The 21,642-nt window shown below is 31.4% G+C and overlaps 1 protein-coding gene across 1 annotated transcript in view; it reads right to left on the minus strand.

The window, feature by feature from the left end:
* LOC106639240 (glutamate receptor ionotropic, kainate 2) overlaps positions 1 to 21,642 on the minus strand; it is a 1,100,929-nt gene that overhangs the window by 746,997 nt on the left and 332,290 nt on the right. The window contains exon 4 of the mRNA XM_089592472.1: positions 4,563 to 4,704. Within this exon, the coding sequence (XP_089448598.1) occupies positions 4,563 to 4,704 (142 nt within the window). The remainder of the gene's footprint in view (positions 1 to 4,562; positions 4,705 to 21,642) is intronic.

Genomic DNA, 21,642 nt, shown 5'->3' on the forward strand with positions numbered 1-21,642 from the left:
CTCTCGATTTACCATCCTCCTCACTATCTTTCAGCAAGCCTCGGTGATCTAACTTTTAGTTGTCCTCGGGTTGTCATCGTTCCGCAACGGGTTCTGGCTCTAAATTTCAGAAGTAATGGTCCTTGATCACGGCGGTGGGTACAAGGTTGGGTACAGCTAGCAAAGGTCACTAGGCGGCTTTCTCTCTCTCTCTCTCTCACTCTGTCTCTTCTTCTTGCTTGAACAACGTGAGTCACTTTTGAGCTCTACTTCACGCACGAGCTACTGCAAGAATAATGCAGCAATGGTCCAAGAAATTGTAATTGTAAGAGGCTACAACTATTTTTTTGCGTTAGAGAGCGTTGGATTAAGTTACAAAAAAAGCTGTTAATAAGCTTATGCATCGTTATAAGACGGAAGAAATAAGATGTGGATTTAGTCGCTTGGTCTAGTGGTGCTTCTGCAAATTGCAAAAATCTGCCATTTTCGTTTAAAATTAAGAGAACTTATGATTTTTATTCTTGTAATAAATAAGAGCTAAAATTTCAATTAATTGTAGGTTTCACGCCTACCAAGTATCGCACAAAATTTAACCGAGATCAGATATATAACTTCTGCCTACTGCAGATTGTTGCAATAAAAGCACTTTTGTGAAATGGCCTTAAAAACGTTGTGGATCGGTAGAAGGCTATTTTCTTACGAAATAATCTTCCTTAATACTTAAAGAACAAATTACTATGGTAGGTACCCTCTATCGTATGTAAGAATTCATAAGATAATAATATTTAACAACGGTTTTTTATGCAGTGTCGATCAAAGGAATTTTATAAATGTATTGAAAAGACAACCTCGTTAAAAAAAAGCTCATTATCGCATAACAAACTTTTAGGTCTATTGTACATAAAAGTACTTTTTTGCAATGAGCTGCCGTTTAAAAAAACTAAGCATCTGATTTTTCTGAAATGTCGTGCTATATCAAAGAAGCATAAGAACTATATCCAACTCAAATTTCAGCTCTTAAAGTTTAAAAAACAAGAGTTAATGAGTTTGAAAATTTCGAGGTACATTTATAATTTGTGTGATCGGCTGGGTCTTTTTCTCAACCAGTTAGATTGATTCGCAGCTGGTTTTTTCTGTTTTTTATCTGCGCATACACTTACAACAAGCTCTTTTTAGTAACTTAATTTGACGGTGTCGAATACAAAAAATCAGTTTTGGCCATTTTTAACATTTTTTTGGACTGTTTGCGATCAAAAAAGTGTTTAATCTTAGTTCCTTCAATTTATATTATATGTATCTACTTAAGGTAATTATTTCTCTAATGTCAAAATAAGAAATTTTACAAAGCTAATTCTATTAGACATTAATCTACAGAAAAAGCTAGTGGTTTCAAATAATTAACGTACTCGTTTTCGCCAATTTTTTTTAACCTTTCTCTGTTTGAGAGAATTTTATTTTTGTTAAAATTAATTACCAAAAAACCGATTAAAATCGTAAATGCATGACATGGTATGCTAAATTAAGCAATGGCAATGAGATAAATCTTTGACTCTGTATTATTAAACCCAGTAATAATGGGTTACTTTTGAAATGGAATTTTATGATAGTAGCATATAAGCTTACGTTAACGTAGCCTTTACTTTATTGTTAAAAAATAATTTGTTAATTGACTTCAAATTATTAGTTATTAACTGATACATGGAGCAGTTATTAGTTCAACTACTTTTTTTATTAACGACCATAGGTAATACCACATCCACTCCCTAGGACTTAAGATAACAAAAAATGTAGTCAATGCATGTTCATGTGCTACCAATGTGCCAAAATTGTGATCACATACTTAAATTTATTATGATTAGTTTAAACTTAAGCAAAAACTCACCATGCTTAGTTATAAAATCCTGGCCCACTTACATGTCGACACTTAAAAGATTTTCTTTATGAATGGAAGAAGAATGAAACGTTATAGTAAGAATAATTAATGCTGTATGAAAATTAAAACTTTATAAATAGGAGCATGCATGAGCAATGGTTCAGCTCCAGTACACACTCAAAATATATTGTGTAAGTTATTGGATCATTTAATCATGTCGTGAGATAGTTTGAATAGATACACACTTTGTTGTAGACCTCAAAATTATGAGTTAAACTCTTGACGTCTTTCTTTTCCTTCATTTTTTTTCCTTTTTAGTTTGTTACTTATATTTAAAAATATCAGGATGTCTATTTATTCGTAAGTTGTAAACTCATAAGCTCAAAAAATTAGGTAAACGAGTGTCTTTATACATTATTAATATCTTTATTTTAACTGATTTCCGCTATACCTCACTTGAACGTGGAGCCTAAGGAAATTTTTTCTACAGTGAATGAAATTAGGGATGACAAAAGTAATGAAAGTAGTACCGTCTTTCTTAATGCACAATGGCTTATAGAATCATATGCAGAAGTATAATATTAATCGTATAATATTATAATACTGTACAATATTAATTGCAAAGATGTAGTAATAACTCATGATCATTCTGATAATTTAAATAGTGCTAATACATACTTAAAGTGAGTTTTTTACTTTCTCAATTGTACTAGTTTTAAAATTTGATTTTTTATTTGTTACAAAAAAAAGTATTTTCGCAGTAACTTTAAGTGGTTTTCTGCTTTAAAGATCCAATTAGTTAATAAACAATTGCTAAATGTTTAATATTATTTACTAAAAATAAGTATATCATTACAACATTACCTAAAATCAGGACTAAAACAAATGCATCAAACAAAAAATCTGTTAGCAAGGGAAACCAACTATTAAAACTAACGTGTGAATGAACAAAATTGGTTTTTTTTTTTCAAAACATTTAACATGACGTATTCTAATTAATATACTAAAACTCAAACTTTTTTGATAAATAAATAGAAAAAATACAACAGTTTTAAAGAAAATCAAACACGTCATAGACAGTATCTCTGAGATGGTGTAAGAACTTAGCAAACGTAAACAAACTTGAAAGAAATTTAAACACAGTTATAATATCGTATAAGAACCAAATAATAACCTAATCATACGTGTAGATATAAATACTAACCTTTATTATCTGAAACATTAGTAGAAACTTAAAACATAAGCTAAAAATTAGAACCTGCTTATTTTTTTTGTTTTGTAAGGGATAAATCGAAAATTAATCATAATATGGATCAGATGTTAATTTTCAAACTAATTATTACCATATCTATGGTTTGTCAATCTTTTAACTCTTTTTCATACCCTTACAACATCTGTATGTAGTTTAATATTAGTTGAGGATTACATGAAAGCTTAATTTTTGTCATACAGTAAATGATTGCGTTGCAGCCAATATGAAGCTTTTCATACTATTATGATATAATTGTTATTTTACTCAGTTTTTAAAGCTTTCGGTAAATAAGTCTAAATAAAAATAGGTAAATATTCTTGGGATCAGTTTTAGGAGTAATTTTTTTGAGAAGTTTTTTGTGGAGGAAAAGTAACTAAAGAGTTATGCCAGTACTGAATTAGTTCTAACCAGACAAGAAATATTTTTATTCATAGCTGTATATATTTTTGTAATAGCTTAAAAAGCTACAGTTCTTTGTATAAAAATTTTGTTTATCTTAAACAGACTGTAAATTTATTCTCAAACTTTTTTAACAATGAATTTTTTAATACTTCATTTTATAGCATTTATCTTTTTTAAAACTTGTTAAAAATAGCCTGAAAATGAGACTTGAAAATGTTGAAATAGTAGTGGCATGTCATTATATAATTGTTTGAAAAAAGTTACAGTTCTTACCTAGCAGTTCAGAAGCTATATTATTAAGAGTATTCTCGTAAAATAAGAGTGTCTTCTAAATAAGATCATCGGTAACTTAAAATATAAGAAAGTTTTAGTGGATCGTTAATAACTTTGTATAATTTTTAATAGTACAGTAAAACTTATGTTCTAGTTATGACTCTTTGAACTTACTTCATTGAGATTTCTATTGTTTTTTATTAGTTAACCTAATTTTTAAGATTCTTAAGAACTATTTTTTCATTACTTTGCATCCTTATATTTTAAAGCATTTTTCAATTTTTTTGTTGTACTAAAAGATATTATTATTAAGATATTATATACTTATAAATTAATCATTTCAGTGTTTGCATACAAGGATAATGCGAAGATAATACTGGTAATTGCGAAACATATGGTAGCATAGTTCACTAACATTGACAATCGTTACTAATATAAAATTACAACTGCTTAAACACATAATGTACATATACTACAATGTAAGTTATAAAGCATTTTAGAACGCAAGGTATAAAACTTTTTCTAAGAAGTTTTTAGTATAGTCATGCCTAAAGAGGTAGATAATAAATATTTTTTGTAATTATTTTTCAAATTAAGCAAATTTTCTGATGGCATTTGAGTGTTTTGTAAAAGGACTATAAAACATACTTTTTTTTATAAATATTATAAAAATAGTATCATGCGTATTGTTTAGTAATAACAAATATTGATTTTATTAAATAATAAATGATCTTGATGCTACTACAATGTTATTGTTGCGATACAATTTATGTACTTACTTACCAGAGACGTTATTAATATATTGTAAGATTCTGATACTATCCCAACCTGCAAGGCTTGATACAGTAGTTTGTCCAAGATTTCATAGGAGCAATCGATCATCAGATTTTTTTCTTCAGATGCTTTGATTTCTTTTAGAGTCTCTCTAAAAAATTATCATACATTTACTTAGCTTACAAATACTGACTTGTACATTGTTAAGTATTTACACCTGAAGACAAGTATACAGAACATTTTGGATTTCTTAGAATACATTTAGGAAAGCTTAGTTACTTATCACCTGGGCTTAAGTCACACTGACTAAGTTTTTTTTTTTTTTAATTTATGGCAGTTAATAATTTCTACCTCATTTTCAGCACTTCTGGTCGTCCAAAATTGTTACCATTTTACTAAAACTACTATTTTTAGACATAGTAGACATGTTGTTATAATCTCAGCTAAACTACAATTTTTTTATCAAAAAAAAAAGATCTAGCAACGCATGGTAAACATTTTTGATCGCACGGCAACCCGTACGTCCCACACCTTTTTTTAAACTGTGTACCCAACATTATACCCTCCTCTTTGAGATTTTCATTCTGACAATGACGAAGCTAAACACTATACAGAACTTTAAAATATCACCCATATCTTTTTCCGTTAAAGCTACAGAATATCAATATAGCTTCAGAATATAGAATATCTCTACCAGACTCCTTTCTCAAGTAACCAAGTATATTGCATCCAACTGTAAATCCAACTATATCCAAATTTTTTTTTATATCTACAGGACTTGAAAACTTTATTTTGACTTTACTACTAAGTTACCAAGTACCTTTAATCCTATTGCTTCCGTTTCATTCTACTATACCTTATTTTTCAGGGTAATGTAAAAGATAGGTACATGATTATATCCTTGAAAATGAAATGAGGAACGACGTTCCGTGGATTCTATTTTACACCTCTCCACTGACATTTGCCCAACATCTTCAAAAAATAAACCACGCAAAATAAAATCAAAGCACTTAGTAACATAAGTTACTAAGTACATCGGTACTTAGTAAGGATAATTTTCTTTCGTGAAAAATCGCAACTCCGTTCGCATGTATGATGTTTGTCTAGTGTTATTGTGACTTTCTAATGGTGTAGACAACTTCATTAATCTTTTTAATCCTTTCAAACAGACCATCTTAATTAGCTTGCAGTTCCAGACCTTTTTCTTTAGTTTTTTTGTGGATTATAGAGCTGAGTTTTTTGTCCTTCCACAAAGTCAACTTTTCTTGCTCGTTTCTCCAAATGGGTTTTACTCTTGCTAAATGATGTAGTTATGGTGATTCTTGTCAAGTCAATGATTTCTGTCATTTTCTTCCTCAGCTTTCGTACATAATTTTTCGATTTTCTACGTAATTCTACAGAGAACTCAGTCATCGTATGTTTGGAAAGTCTGTAAGTGTTAAGCTCTCTTTTTAAAATTTAACAAAATGTAGTTTTCCTGCTGATTAAGCGCATGTGCTTGAGGATAACTGTACTTTATGTGGCCCTTTTTACTTGGTGATATTTGAGGATCTTCTTTCCTGACTTATTCTTGGATTTAAATTTGATTGCACTGCTTTGTACCATCCTGTGACAACATAAGTTTCTTGAAGTTTCTTATTTTCTTTATCAATTTCCTTAACCTTCATCGCCCATGGAAGAGCCACTCTGAAAGATTTAATCCTTTTTAATTGAAGTGCTGCCTCAATAGAATTATAAGCAATTCTCAAATAAACTTTGAAGAAGCAACTTTATCTTTAGTAGTAAACGGACTCGTAGGATAAACTACTGAAACTAGCTTTTGTAAATAAGTAGCCTAATTTGAGAAATCTTTATGTAGCTTCTGTTTGTTTTTCTGTAGTTAGAAACAACACGTCATTTCTAAATACTTTTCCCCATAACGAAACTCAAGTTTGAAGTCAAACCCAGCCGTCCCTCTGACTCTAACAAATTTTTAGGAAATTAGAGCAACTACTTTCTTTATCACCTTAACTGTGTAACTTGGCAATCAGACTCAACTGATAAAAAAACTCTCTTAACGGATAACTACTTTCATGATTGTGAGCTTGACCATTAGGAGGTGGAAATGAGCCTGTCACCAAACCATTTAAAAAAGTATGCCCAAAAGATTATTGAGGCAGTAGAATTTGTGTTGACTGTGATGCCTGTGATGGTTGTAGTGGATGTGGCAAAACATTTTCAGCAAGACTTCTCTGGCTTATGCAACGAATTCTTTGACCATAACAAGTCCCGTTTTCTCTCTGTCGTAACTGTCTTTCATTTAAGAGGGAGTTCCATTTGGCTAAAAGAATATTCTGCTTGGTATGTAGACCCACAGTCATCTCGCAAGCATTAGAAAGAGTTGACCCCAACTGCTAAAATATCCTCTTATGAATCTCCTATTATTTGCATAATAAGCCCTTCATTTTCTGCCGTAAGTCGTCAAGCTACACTTGCAAATCGTCAATTAAAGGAAACTATAAAAAGGGCTCATTATGTGAGCTACTTATTTGGGGAATCACAGAAGAAAAAAATCGCCTTAACTATTAGCAAGGTTTGAAATGTATGGTGTACATTAGAACGTAAAGTGTACTATTACATACTTATTGCTCATGCAAAGTGATACTTTAATTTTGTGTACAAGCAATCAATTAGTATGTTTTCTAACGCAGTAATTAGAACATATTCTCTCTCTCTCTTACTCTCTTTCTCTCTCTCTTTCTCTTTCTCTTTTTCTCTCAGCAGTTTGTACACAACCTGCACGGCACCATCAACTTTACTGAAAGTTGCTGTCTTGAGAGGCTACGAGGACAGGGCTGACATCTTCTTCTGTCTCTGTTGGCTTACCTATCTGCGCAAGCGAGAAGTTCCTGGATAAGCTACTGCGTTGCAGTTTTGGCTCACCGATTCCCGCAACTGCGATCTATGATAAGAATGAGGGGGACGAAAGAGAGGAGAAGAGAGAAAAAAGTGCTTTGAGTGCTGACAATATGGATGGTAATGATGATGCCACGCTGTCTGCTTCTAAGCTTCGTCTGCTGCTTACACGTACCAAACATAATGTTGATATTTTGCTACATCAATAGGGTCATAAAGGTCATAAAAGAGAAGTTAAGTTAACACTGCAAGCTGCTATAAATTGTCTTGCTTCTATGTTTATCAATGCATTTTCTGCGTATTTCGCTAAACTTGCGTAAAACTGGACGTGGCCAGTTACAAAAAAAACTTAAACATTTGGTATTGTGAGACGAGATGCACGTAGTAATGCAGTTGCTGGCCATAGTAAATTAATCCTAGTGAGAAATAAGACTCATGTTAGGATAAATCCTTTCAATAAACATGCTAATGAATTAAAGAACAGCTTTGTACACTGAAAATGCATTGAAAATATCTCTGTAGATGATCTGGGCCTCAGCTTGGGGGAGTTAATTTGACCTCTCATAAATCAGTAGTTGTTAAGAGTAAGGTACCACATGATTTAATTAAGTGCCCTAATTTAGAAAAATTAGGTAAACCTATGCAAAAGTTATAGCCTTGCATAATTATACATGGCTTACCTGTTCAATACACTAAAAATAAAATACATAGTAGCCTTATAGCACAAAATTTCTGTGAATGTGAGCAAGAGAAAGTAAAAAATAATATATCTGTACCCAGCACGTAATAGGAAATACAGATTCTGCGTGATTAATTAACCACTTGAACATTGAAGAAATTATTCCTTCAAGATAGAATCAGTCTTGGTTGCATAATGCAGGTTTAATGATAATGTGTCTCTAATGCAGTGCTACAAGTATCAAAAGCTAGGTCATATAGCTACTAATTTTCATGATGAGGTGGTTTGTGGTTGCTGTGCCAGCTCATATTATACTAAGGATTTTAAATTAAGATTATCTAAATGATGTATTCACTGCAAGCTTAATAAGCTTCACAACATATAGCATTGTGCATTTGTCAAAATTAAGTACCCTACACTTTGTGCTGATAAAAAACGTTAATCCCACACTGTATGTAACTTAAATGAATAACTCCACAAGTAGAAACACCTTCAGATTTATTACTGGACACGTCAATGCATAATAGATACCAGCCTTTATTCATGACATTGATGGACTCGTCAAAGACGATAACACGGCCATGTTTGTTAGTAGCTAAACGTTTCTCAACCCAGTTTACCAAGAAATTTGTCTTGCATATCGAGATATCGTTCAATTAGACATAATTAGATTACAAAAGGTGCCAGAGATGCGGCTACTTGTGTTCATACTTCACTCAAGTGCAAGATAATCAAATTATCTGACTCTTTACCTGTACATGTTAAACATCCAGAATTCTTAGTTGCAGAGATCAAAAGCAAATGATTTACAATACTCTGTGTCATAGTGCTTAGATTGCCTAAATCAGGATTCTGGCTAATGTTGAGACTGCAGTGATAAGTAGTGTTTGCGCATATGATCATCTGGTTAAAATGAGTTAAATGATTAAAATGTTCTTACATCCAGAGTACCTCCTAAAGCAAAAAAATATTATTCTTAAAAATACGTTAACAAAAACAATGTGCCCAATGATCTGAGTGAAATTGACTGGAATTGCTTGTAAAATGATATATGTCTTGGAGATGGAATATGTCTTTTTACACAAGAATAAGCTGGAATACTGGACCACCATGCACATTTTGGAGCGGCAACTATGAAAAGTAAGCCTACACCCTAGCTTTCGTCTGACATCAGGGTGTCAATAATTCAACTTAACTATCGACTATATAAGACTAAATAGTTTCATGTTTTTAACAAAAAACTGCGCAATAAAGTTAAATTGAATATAAAAAATGCCATACATGAATATCATCGACGTATTCTTTTTTAATACAAACCAACTGCATAAGCTTGGAACACTATTAAGTCATTGAGCTTAATAAAACACTATGAACCCATTATAGATCTTTCTATTCCATGTACAGAACTTAACAAGCATTTCACCAAACCAGAAAATTTCGATAACTACTACTTCCCTAAGAATCCATAATCTCATCAGGATATTACTTTTACTTTCGTCATGTTGAATTACCAGATAAACTGCAGGCCTTTAGCTCTGCACATTCTAATGCAACTAAAACTGATGAGTTAATTAAACCTAAAATTTCTCAAAGTATACCTGCCGGTTATTTTCTCATTTTTAATTGATATATTTAACTCATCACTTTAGTGTAGCATCTTTTCAGACGCATGAAAGCGAGCATTAGCTTTGCTAATATCCAAAAAGATTAATCCTACTGTGGCATGTGGCTTCAGACCAATCAGCATATTGCGTACTTTGAGTAAAATTTTGAAGGCAATTGCATTGAAAAAAATAATGAATTACCATGATGGGACAGATATACTTGATCGTTGTAAGTCCGACTGTCAACAGCAACACAGCTGGCACACTGCACTGCTATACATAGTCAATTAAATCAGGGCGGCTATGGACAGAAACTGCGTTATACTAATGATAATCCTTGATCAGTTACGAGCCTTTAATGTGGTTAGTATTGATCTGCTCGTTGGCAAACTTTTAAACATTGGCTTCTCTGACATTGCAGCATTGTGGATCAGATCTTACTCTATAGAAAGCTCATAGACTATCCGTACACTAACTGGCAAGCTTTCTTAAATCCTTTTTGTTGCTTGGATGTGCCTTAAGGAAGTTTGCTAGTGCCTCTGCTTTTTCCATTATTTTTCAATCATATTTTAGTGATTTGTAAAAACAGTAGAATTTATGTCTGCGGTAATAATTTTTATTTTTATATACGAGGTAAAGTTCATAAGGCTGACAATACTATAGAGTGAATGGACAAAATCTCAGCAAATATGTCAAAGAGGTTGGATCTGATTGGCCTCATTAATAATGACAGAAGAACGAAGAGAACATATCTTGATACGATAGTAATAAGAAATTAATTGCATGAAAATAACTTATTACCTGATATCATTTTACACATTGTGGCTATTGAACCCACTAAGAATGTGAAACTGCTGGAAGCCTCACTTGATATTATGTTAACATAAAGACTACACTGTACGAAAGTCTCAAGCAAACGCTACTGTGCGTTAGAACTAACAAGGTGATTAGAGGATGGTTTTTTACTTGATACTAGGCTTTTTCTCGTTCGCTTACGTACATTTTCATACCTGAGTAACTGTGTGTCTCTTTTTCATAGCCTATAACTGCAATTGAAGCTAAGATGAATTATTGTTTCGTATTCAAAAATTTAATATCATCTACATTCCTTAAATTGACAAAATTCGCAAAATTATTGTTTTATATTGGAGAAGAAAAAATTAAATTATTTAAAGTGCCAAATAAATAAAAACAGCTGATGTTTGTTCTAATATATTCAGTAAAGATATTAACTTTCTAATGGAAACCGTAATACTTACTTCTCATAACAAATATACTTTTTTTTTGTATCATAAGATTCTAAATTATGTAAAAAGAAAAAAGAAAACGTATTATAGCATTATTCTTGCTTCTCACAAGAGATAATAAATCTGATAATAATATTTATAAAAATTTGGAATTCAATTTCTGAACAATATTCGTGAGGGCTTACGACCGCACGAGCTTAATTAAAAAATTTCAGCAATCATTACGTAGTTACAAAATTTAAGTACTGTTCATGGTTCATTTAATAGTATAATATTACGAATAACAAAATTACTTTAACACAATACATAAGCAAAAATTATAACTGGAGACAAAATTAGATAGAAAGATTTTATACTAAAAATAACTCTTAATACAAAACATTTGCTATCTTTATCTTTTACTTTATACAAAAAACAATTCCCTTTCGTCCTAGCGTTTTCAATAAATATCAATAGCTCTCAAGGTCAAAGTAATAATAATATTGGATTATATTTAGAAAATTACTGTTTTTAGCATGGTCAATTATACGTCGCGTAATCAAGATGGAAAAAATAAAAATAAAACTTGTATTTAAATAGAATGTGATACTGATTCAGAGATAGAAAATGTCGTTTCGAAAGAAATTTTTCACGTTTACTATTTTAAAAAGTATTTAAAAAATTCTTATTTTCTTACATGAGCAAAAGTATAAGATCGTCTGAAATAATTTTGTACAGTTTATTTCAATAATGGATGAATGTATTCAATTAGTAAAATTATTATTTAAATATTATTTTATAGAGATGCGCATTATTTGACATATTTCAATAAATATGGTTTTTATCTTTTCGTGGTGAATAGGGCAACAAGAAGGATTCACAGTTAAAAATTCCTAAAGCTTATTCGTTTTTATTGATAAGGTATAAAGAAAAGTAATGTTTTACATATCTAATAATGCAATAAATATGCTTTTATAAAACTTAAAAAAAAAAAACCAGCACACCGTCTTACTACCACATCAGTAGTGTTAAATTAGACTAATGTGCTAGAAAACAGGGATTTTCTTAAAACTGTAAGAAAAGCGGAAACAGAAAGTACAAATAGTCATATAACTACAAATGACACTAAAACTGATGTAATTTTAACTCATTTAGAGATGTGGCTGAAGTTTGACAGGACGGAGTTCTTCAAAGTTATGTTGGATTATCCAGTTTATAGGTAATAAAGTTATGAGAGAAGGTGAAAAGGAATTAAACAAGAATTGAACCCAATAGAAATAGATAAAAACTGGCAGTATGAAAACGTGATAATAAATTATACAGCTAAAATAATTAATTATACCAGTTATTTGTATATGCAGCTTGTATAAGTTACTTGTTGAAGTTCAGTGTCATGATTTGTACAATTCTAAAGATAGGTTACGGTTGATTCTGTCCCAATTTATTAAATTATTTTAAAAATTGGTCATTCATTGTATAAATAATGAAACTTTTTTTGTGAATTCATAAAAATGAGTCATATATAGAACTACTTTTAAATTTTTTTATCAAATATGTTGCATAATAAATACACGGATTTTCTTTATCTATTTTATTTGTATTAAATCTTGATGCTTTTATTTTTATTGCATAGTCATAAATAACTATATCACAATGATTGTAAGTGGTACGTTGAAATTAAATCACCTTGAAACTGTAAATCTTTATTTTTATGCAAATACTTGTAACCCCAGATAATTAGTTTTAGATATATTTGATTATTTAAGGAATTTTATGTGCAATACACTTCATCCTTTAATAAGAGACGACATTGTTAAAATTTTACAGAATTAAAAAGGTAGTGAACTGGATGAAGTCACAAAAAAGTATCAATAAATGTTTTGGTAATCATTCCAAATTTTTGATATAGTGTCTGCCCAAAGTAAACGCTGTTTTTTTTAAAAGATAGGGGTTACTAGTATAAGTATGAGATTACCGAAACAGGCAAGAGTCCAAGAAAAAATTGTAAAAGGTTCAAAAAAGTTCATAGAAACTAGGTACAATAGGAAATTTATGTAATTATGAAAATAGTTAAAATCATTTTTAGATATACCAGATATGTTATTTGGATTGCCTATTTGCCTCTACATCCAGTTCCTCAGTTGACTAGCATATTATTATCAATCGTATTCTATTCTTAAGATGTTCAAAACTGTTCTCACAGATTGTTATTTTATAAGTTGATCAATAAAATAAATTCCTTTAACATCAAGGTACTTTTGTAAAAGTAAGTTATGTTTGGACAAAAGTTAGTGTAAAATAATTACTCAATGGTGGAGAAAACTTAGAATCGAATACAATCTTTGGTTAGTATAACTATTCTCAGGCGTTTTATTGATGTAAAATATGTAAAATGTCATCTGCAAAATCTAGTTTTACATAAACGGCAAATTTTGCAAAGTTACGTGTGAAAGAACATAATAAGAAAAATTTTGATGTGAAGAACCCTAAATTAATCAGATTAAAAGGAAACTGCGCAATTTGTCGAATAAATGACTATCATGAAGATCAAAATATCTTCTGTCGATATGATGCACGATGTGCTAAAAGGCGTTTGTTATTATGAGGTAAGAAATTGAATTATGACTTTTAGATTATAGAAAGAAATAATTTTTTTTACAAACATTTTACCGTAGAATTATTTATTTAACAAGTAAGAGAGTCTAGAACTTGTTTCGCGTGTAGATCACTAGAATACTAACTCAAAAAAAATTTCAAAGACTGATGGGATTGTTTTTGACCTAATTATAGAAAATAACTGTTCTAAAGTACCAAAAGACTGAGGGCTGAAAAACGTGCTAAATTTAATCACGCTCACTTCTATAAAATATTAGTTATTTCTAAAAATAAGGATCTGGGAAAGAAAGTCATAAGTATTTTGCTGTTATTTATACATGTTTCAGTAGACAAAGTTGCATATGTTGTCTAAAATCTCGCATTTATTAAGAACCGGAAGTTTACAGTACTAATTATTTAGTGTATTATTAGATGATACACTAAATGATTAGTACTGTAAACTACCGGTTCTTAATAAATGCGAGATTTTAGACAACATATGCAACTTTGTCTACTGAAACATGTATAAATAACAGCATAATACTTATGACTTTCTTTCCCAGATCTATATTTTTAGAAATAACTAATATTTTATAGAAGTGAGTGTGATTAAATTAAGCACGTTTTTCAGCCCTCAGTCTTTTGGTATTTTAATACAGTTATTTTCTATAATTAAGTCAAAAACAATCCCATCAGTTATTAAAATTTTTTTTGAGTTAGTATTCTAGTGATCTACACGTGAAACAAGTTCTAGACTCTCTAACTTGTTAAATAAATAAAATCCTGTAAATACAATGAAATTTATAGAAACCATACTTTTAGGGCTCCCTAAAGCTAAAGAAAAAGCTGTTAATGTACTCGTGATTTTACGCTGATCTTTCCCAATAAAAAGCGTTTTGGGGTCCATAGGATACATTTAAATTCTTGGCATTTTAAATAATTATTTGTACAATGTAAATGGTTTAAAAAATGTTAGAGCGAAAATTCATAATCAATCTTAAAAGTTTTGATTTAAAAAAAAAAAGTAAATTTAAAATTTTTAAATAATGCTAATTGCATGACAGAATTGAATAAAAAGGTGTTTACACCAAGAATCATACTAAAAAAGCAAGTATAGCTTTGGAATAAATTTTAATAGATTATTAGATATGTTTATTCCTCATTTCTCTTTACAGTACAAAAAAAGCCAAGTATAGTTTTAATAATATTCTAAGCTTACGTACAGCAGCTCTCACACATTTCACTATTTATGTGTATATCTCACTGCGTGCTTAGCCAAGGTCAACATTGTTTGAAAAGTTTGAAATTAGTTTTGGTGTCGTGTGCGCTACAGAGCTGTGGCTCATTGTAGTTTTTCCTCACCTTATTTTGCTTTGTTCACAAGCCGCCCTGCCAAGCCAAACTTTCGTGTAACTTAATTTGTAGTCTGCTGTATGCATGCAGTTGTCCTATCAGCTTAAGTAAGTTGTGTTTAAGTAGAGCAGATTGACCCGTTGACGATCTTTTTAAGGAGTACATGCAAAACTCACAAAAAATTACCTACGGTAGTATTATTGATAAATTTGTTAATTCCAGCTTATTGATCAAGAAGGATGCTAACTAGGGTGAACAGGATTAATGAAGTTATCAAATATGACAATTGCTACCTTAAATAAGTTATCTGTAGCTATAATACACTAACACAAGTATTGGACCTACGCTAAACTCTGCATTGTAATTATCAACAGCCACACTTGCTAGTTATCCAGTTATTTCTAGTACCATACGCCTGGCGTTGCGTATTAGTTACTAATACAAGTCTTTACTTTGGAAACTTAGTAGAAATATTTAAACCAAATGGTAGGGTGATTATTACATAATCTGCTCTGTCTTAAAAGTATGAAAATCTAGATTTGTATGGTTATTAACTCTGGAATAAATTTAAGTTATTTTTTTTATTCTTGTAGAAATAGTTCATAAAAAAGTATAACTTTAGGTGCAGCACAGTTATTCTACGAAACTTTAATTTTTTTCATATCAGATTCTCATCACAATGCAATTCAATCTTAGTCGTTGAAGACATATCATCAAAATATTGTAACGGTATCTCAGATAAGCTTATCTAAAGAGATGGTGAGTTCTTGACGGTAAGAGCAAACTATTATAATTTTTTGCACTTGAAACACATGACGTTAGTGGAACTAGCCTCTGGTCTATTTTACAGGCCTGATTTTCTTCCTGTTGTTCATCATAAGTCTGGACTATTGCCATGTGCTGAATTTGTTAGACTTAAGTATCAGTACTCAGTATGAAAACTTTTTGAAATATCGCTAGGGTACTTCTTCATCAGAACAATCAAATGTTGAAATACTAAGAAGTTCCATTACCTCTTTTTACACCTTAGAAGATAAGCTTTTGAATTAATTAATGCCATCCCTGTTACCACTGATTAATATATCACTGCGTGGTCATAACTTTCGATGCTCTTATTACACTGCATTACAATGTAGGTCATACTGATCTCTATGAAACAGTGGCTACATGTTAGTTCGACCATACCAGAAACCAAGAATGGCAACGATGCTTTGGCAGTTTAAACGTCCCTCCATTTCTTGGATCAGTCAAAGATCCTTCTTAATTCATAAATTTTTACCTTAAAACTATATACAAGCCTTAATGTAAGAACCAGATAAATAAATCCATCTGCTAGAGATGCCTTACGTGATTCAGTGCACCAGATAGGATCTAAGGCTAATGCAGTGTGTTGTGATTGTAAGGAAGAGCATCGACTAAGTAGATATTATTTGTTAAACGTTGAAACATGGAGTCAACAAAAAGATTCTATCTTTAAATCTGGGTTAGACTTAAACTGTTTTGGCTTGCATCTTGTCAAGAACTGCCAGTCTAGACAGTTTTGAAACGATTGTAAGAAAAAAACACTACACACTGCTCTGTAACAAGGCTCTGACCAAGCCTAAATTTGCCCTAATAATTGTGACAACAATACTCAGAGTCTTTTTTCTAATGAATATTAACAGCAGACTACTTATCAGATGCATTGTTTTTCCTTCAAAAACATTCAAAAACATTTCAGTTCTACTGCTCATTTCTCAAGTGTACATTATCGGATGAACAGGTAACTGGATAACGGCTCGTGCTCTAGTGAATCAGGCCTCTTAGGTTCCAATCATCTTCATCTAGTTATATGACCTTCTCAAACTTAAAAAAAAAAGCAGTTGAGTTACATTAAGTGAGATTAGTGGGTCAATCGTAGTCAATCCCAATAGCAAGATCAATTTCCAAACAACATTCAAATTTTATTGAGGTGTGAGATTCCAAGTGGAAGCTTGTGTCTTTCATCGAGTATTTTTCTACCTGGTGCGTGTTTTAAAATATGCCAGGAGCTTGCATGATTTTATTACACTTGATTTGGCTGATCTCTAACTCACTAGCTCTGATAAGATAGATTTATTACTGGAAGCAGAGATTCACACTCTCATCATCAAATCAGGAATAAGAAGAGGGTAATCTAATAAGCCCATAGCCATGGATACTGATTGGAGTTAGTAAGTGTAAGCTTCTATCTTCCGTGATTCTTCAGAACTGGTAGTCAGTTCACAGTATTATGCCACTTACAAAGAGCTAAGTCATATGCTCCAGAAATTTAATGAAGTAAAAGAATCGCCTTATATTCAGTCTTTTATTTTCCTGGAGGAGAAGGACTATTAACACTTTTATATTGACACTGTTAGTAAACAGTATTATGGTTACTATGTTGTCACATTGTCGTTTAAGAAGGATTCTGTCTGATACTTAAAAATGCAGCTTGACTCTTATGCTCAGTCAGTAGCAATGAAGATGTTGCTAAAAAAGAGATTTACAAGAAACATGAAACTAAAGGTGACCTATAAGAAGCTTATAAAAGAGTACCTTAAGTTAGTTTACATGACTGAGGCTAAGACAAAACTAGCAGGCTGCTTCTTGTCACACCATGGTGTCCTTAAGAATTAAAGAATGAACGGTTTTCAATGGATCCACTAAAATCAGTATGAACTTGTCATTAAATGACCTCCTTCAAGTTGGGCCAAGTCTTTTGCTTAACTTATACAATCTAGTCTGACGATGGAATAACTACGAAGCTGATTTCGTGGCTGACATAAAAAAGATGTTTTGGTAAATCAATAAGCGTAAAAGGAACTGACGTTACCACCTTGTCACTTTGAGAGCCAACCAGGATAACCCTCTGATAATATCAGAGCTGTCTTCTGTTATTCATTAATTAAATAGTTTGTTACAAATAAATTGTCTCACCCCTTAAAAAAATTAGCTCCAAACTACCAATCTTGTTACCCTTTGACAGCTCAAGCTTTTGAACAACAGATTCACATAGACAATCTCCTATGTAGAGCCAAGAGCACTTTTATCGCTATCAAAAAATGTAAGAGTTTTTTGCAGTCAGTGAATCAGGTGAATTCCCTTTATAAAAGTGAGATTTTAATGATTTGATAAGTCTTACAAGGCTGGCCTAGTTAATTGCTCAGCACTGGCTCACTTTTACTTCCTAATAACGACTCTTGAAAGCCCGTATTAGGACTCATTCTTTCCTTATCTGACAATGACCTTCAACTCAGGATATATTGGTCTAAAAGAGCGGTACTTTTCCCTTTAGCGAAGCTGTTCCTCTTGGATGGCTAGCATCCATGGTTAATTTTTTTAAGGTCTTAACAAAAAAACTATGGTTATTAAGATCGATTGGGATACCACAATTCTCTCGGAAACCAAGAAACGATACGTCAGATAGTCCGATGAAGTAAAGAAACTAAGCTATGTTACCCTCTCTCATTAAAATAAAGTCCAATTAAGAGCCCAATTCATTGAACTCCACGAAATCGCCGATACGTCTTAGGTAGCTTACACTGCTGTTTTGTATTTAAAAGTCATCTCAACTAATAAAACGCAAGTGCCACGTTTAGTTGCTAAATCTAAGATTGCTCTATTGAAGATGTAAATCATTCTATAAGGAGAACTTTGTGCTGCCCATCTATCGACCAGTTCTCTGATGTTAATCACGAACTGTGTTGCGTCGCAGTGCTCAAGATTCTGTATCCAAGCCTTTTAACAAGTCATGCTACTTAGACGAATGAAAGTTTCTTCATCTAATTTCTCAGCTCACTCAGCAGTTGAAGCTCAAAACCGAGAAACTAACTGTGGTCTTAACTTAGTGGACTTAGACGTAAAGAGAAAATTTGCTAAAAATACTCTGACCTGGAAATAAAAAATATTATATCTTACTTGCTATCACCAGTATTGTATTTGAAGTATCAGTATAAGACACTTAGTAGTAAGCCTAACCTTATGTTTCAGATCCTTATTTTGCATTGCTTACTTTGCTGCAAATACTCTACTTACATAAATATGTTGCCTAATGTAAATAAAAGGACAACTTATACAGCATAATATTTTTATGATTTTATTAGTAAAAATTTGCTCAAAATTATTATTTAATAATAAATGTGTATTACATATAAGTGGTGTTTAAGAAAACTTTTTTTCTGTATTTTCCATTAAACGAAGCTTCTTTTTAACTATAAACTGAGGTGGAAAAATAACTTTTGGATACAAAGACAATAGTAAGATATCAGAATGTAAATTATACTTAATTATTACAGATCATAAAATAACTATGGTAGAATTTTATTATTTGCTATCATAAAATGAATACTTTTTTTTTGTTCACACTATTAACGTAACAAATTTAGAGTCAACAAACTTCCATACAATTTTTTCATAAAATTTTAGTGTTGACACAAATATGCTACTTGTTAACTTTTTAATGCCAACTAGTTACATTTAATAACTGTTGTTCTAAATTTAAAGTTTATATTTAGTTATTGAAAATAATATAACACAGCTATTTTATTAAATAAGGCTAAAAAAATGCATAATGTGATGATAAAATAATGACCTGACAGATGCAAAAATGAGCACGTGTTTATTATTATCAACATTTTTACTTGTCAGAACTTATTCGGAAAAACTAAATATGTTAAGCTAGTGAAATTAAATAATTGTTTTTATCAAGGAATAAACCTTAATGTTTATATTTAGGGTACGAAGAATTAGAAAGTGGAGAGAAACAAAAAAGTCAAGTAAACACTAGATATATATAGGGCTGGTCAGATTTTGCAGAAAAAGAGTTGTATGTAGATAAATTATTCAGAGTCTAATCTAGTTAAGATAACTATTCAGTAATTTACGCTGTAAATTGACATCCTCACTGGAATATTCTTCTCACTTAACTAAAATTTTTACTAAGTAACAATCCTTATTAAATAAAAATTCTTATGGGAGTTTTTTAGCCACTCCTTATACTTCCACTACTTTTCTTTTCACTTACTACCTTGTTAGACTTTTTGCAAACGATGCTTAACGAAGGTAAGAGAAAAAAAAATTCTTGATTTATAAGAAAAAAAAAAAAAAAAAAAACAGGTGTGGGTCATGGGACCCACGACAGATGTAAAACATTAATGAATATGTTATTGAACTCGGTAGTATGTAACTGTGCTTCATATTGCCATTAAATTAAGGTAAAAATGTAAATCTGAAGGAAAATCAATTATGAAAAATATTGCTTCTCAAGTTGTACGTGCGAAATTGTTAAAATAAGGAATAGTGTAAACTGCGAGCGCGTAGGCGTTGGCACGAATACAGCGAAAATCACTCGAGTGTAAAAGCGAAGCGAACGAGTATAGTGAGTGAGCTCTCGTCAATCTCATCTCCACTAACCGTTAAACCAGGCGGCTCTTACTCTGCTTAATAGCTGTACAGTAACAGCAGCCGTCGTGATTAGCTATGTGGCTAAAAAAAATTAACATTTACTATTGTCAACGTGGAGGAAGTACCTCAACAGGCTTTCGAGTCATGGCTGCTGGCAGTGGGTGGTGAGTCTTCCCTTCCAAAAGCCACGACAGATAAAGGTACCTTGTATAATGTTAATCCTAAGATTAGGTTGTTAAGTAGCTACCAAAACTGAGTGGTAACCTTAGTGTTTTTTCTTTTTTCATGCGCTTCCTCGCTTTACGTAAATGTCGTTAAAATCATGTATTTACGAGCATTTCGTTACCATTTCTCTTTTACGTTTACTGAACTAGAACTAGTCATGTACCATGTATATTTTTATTGTCTTCGTAAATATTATTATCTTTTCAACTTGTTAAGTAAATCAGCTTGTTTTCTATAAATTTGTTTACGCTAATTGCAATAAAAAATAAAGTAAATCCTCCTCTCGTCCTGAGTTATCCAAGCGACCCCGCTCGGAAGCTCAAAAAAAGAATATTTGATTAATGTTGTAAGTCGCAAAATCAAACAGATTGTTTACGATAAAAGTAGTAGTTTTCATAAAATAAATGCCACTGTCTCCAGGGCTATTTTGCGGCCCAAGAAACCTGTAAAACTGGGCCCGAGAGACATAAGGCAGCCACGGAGCAAGGACGCTTATATGAAGAATCCTATTTTTTCTACTGAGTGCACACCAGCCTCTTAAAAATGCACGAGGTAGGAAAAGTATTAATTCTTTCAACTGTAAATAATCTTCATTTTATATTTTTATATCAAAAAGACAGTTCATTTATAAATATGTATACAAATCCGTAAATATAATAGATTAGAAAAAAGTAAATGAGGTTTTTTTTGTTTTTACTTATTAACATATAAATAACGAGAACCAGAAATAACTATAGTAGATGGCGGAGAGTATCCATACTATTTACCTACGCCAAGGTACATACATTATTTTAACAAACGTTCGTGTGTTTTACTTTTGCTGTCTCTTGTCGTATTCAGATACCTGTTTACTGTGCGTAGTTGTGCAGGTAAGCAAATTTCGTTGGGTTGACTCTTTACTAAGGACGGGCTAAGAAAGAGTTTGAATAACCACAATTGGAGAAACCTAGGAAAATTTTGCATTATGATTAAATATTGATATTTTAAAATAATCCTGTTTACAGAGAAGAAGTTCTTTAAAATGATGAAAAAATAATACTAATTATAATATTAATTAATTATATTCTACAAGCACAAAATATTAAGAAAAGCAATTAAAAAGGCCAACC

Source organism: Copidosoma floridanum, unplaced genomic scaffold, assembly GCF_036245765.1.
Source record: "Copidosoma floridanum isolate Cflo_tuat_1 unplaced genomic scaffold, Cflo_Japanese_pri ptg000017l, whole genome shotgun sequence".
NCBI classification, from domain to species: Eukaryota; Metazoa; Arthropoda; class Insecta; order Hymenoptera; family Encyrtidae; genus Copidosoma; species Copidosoma floridanum.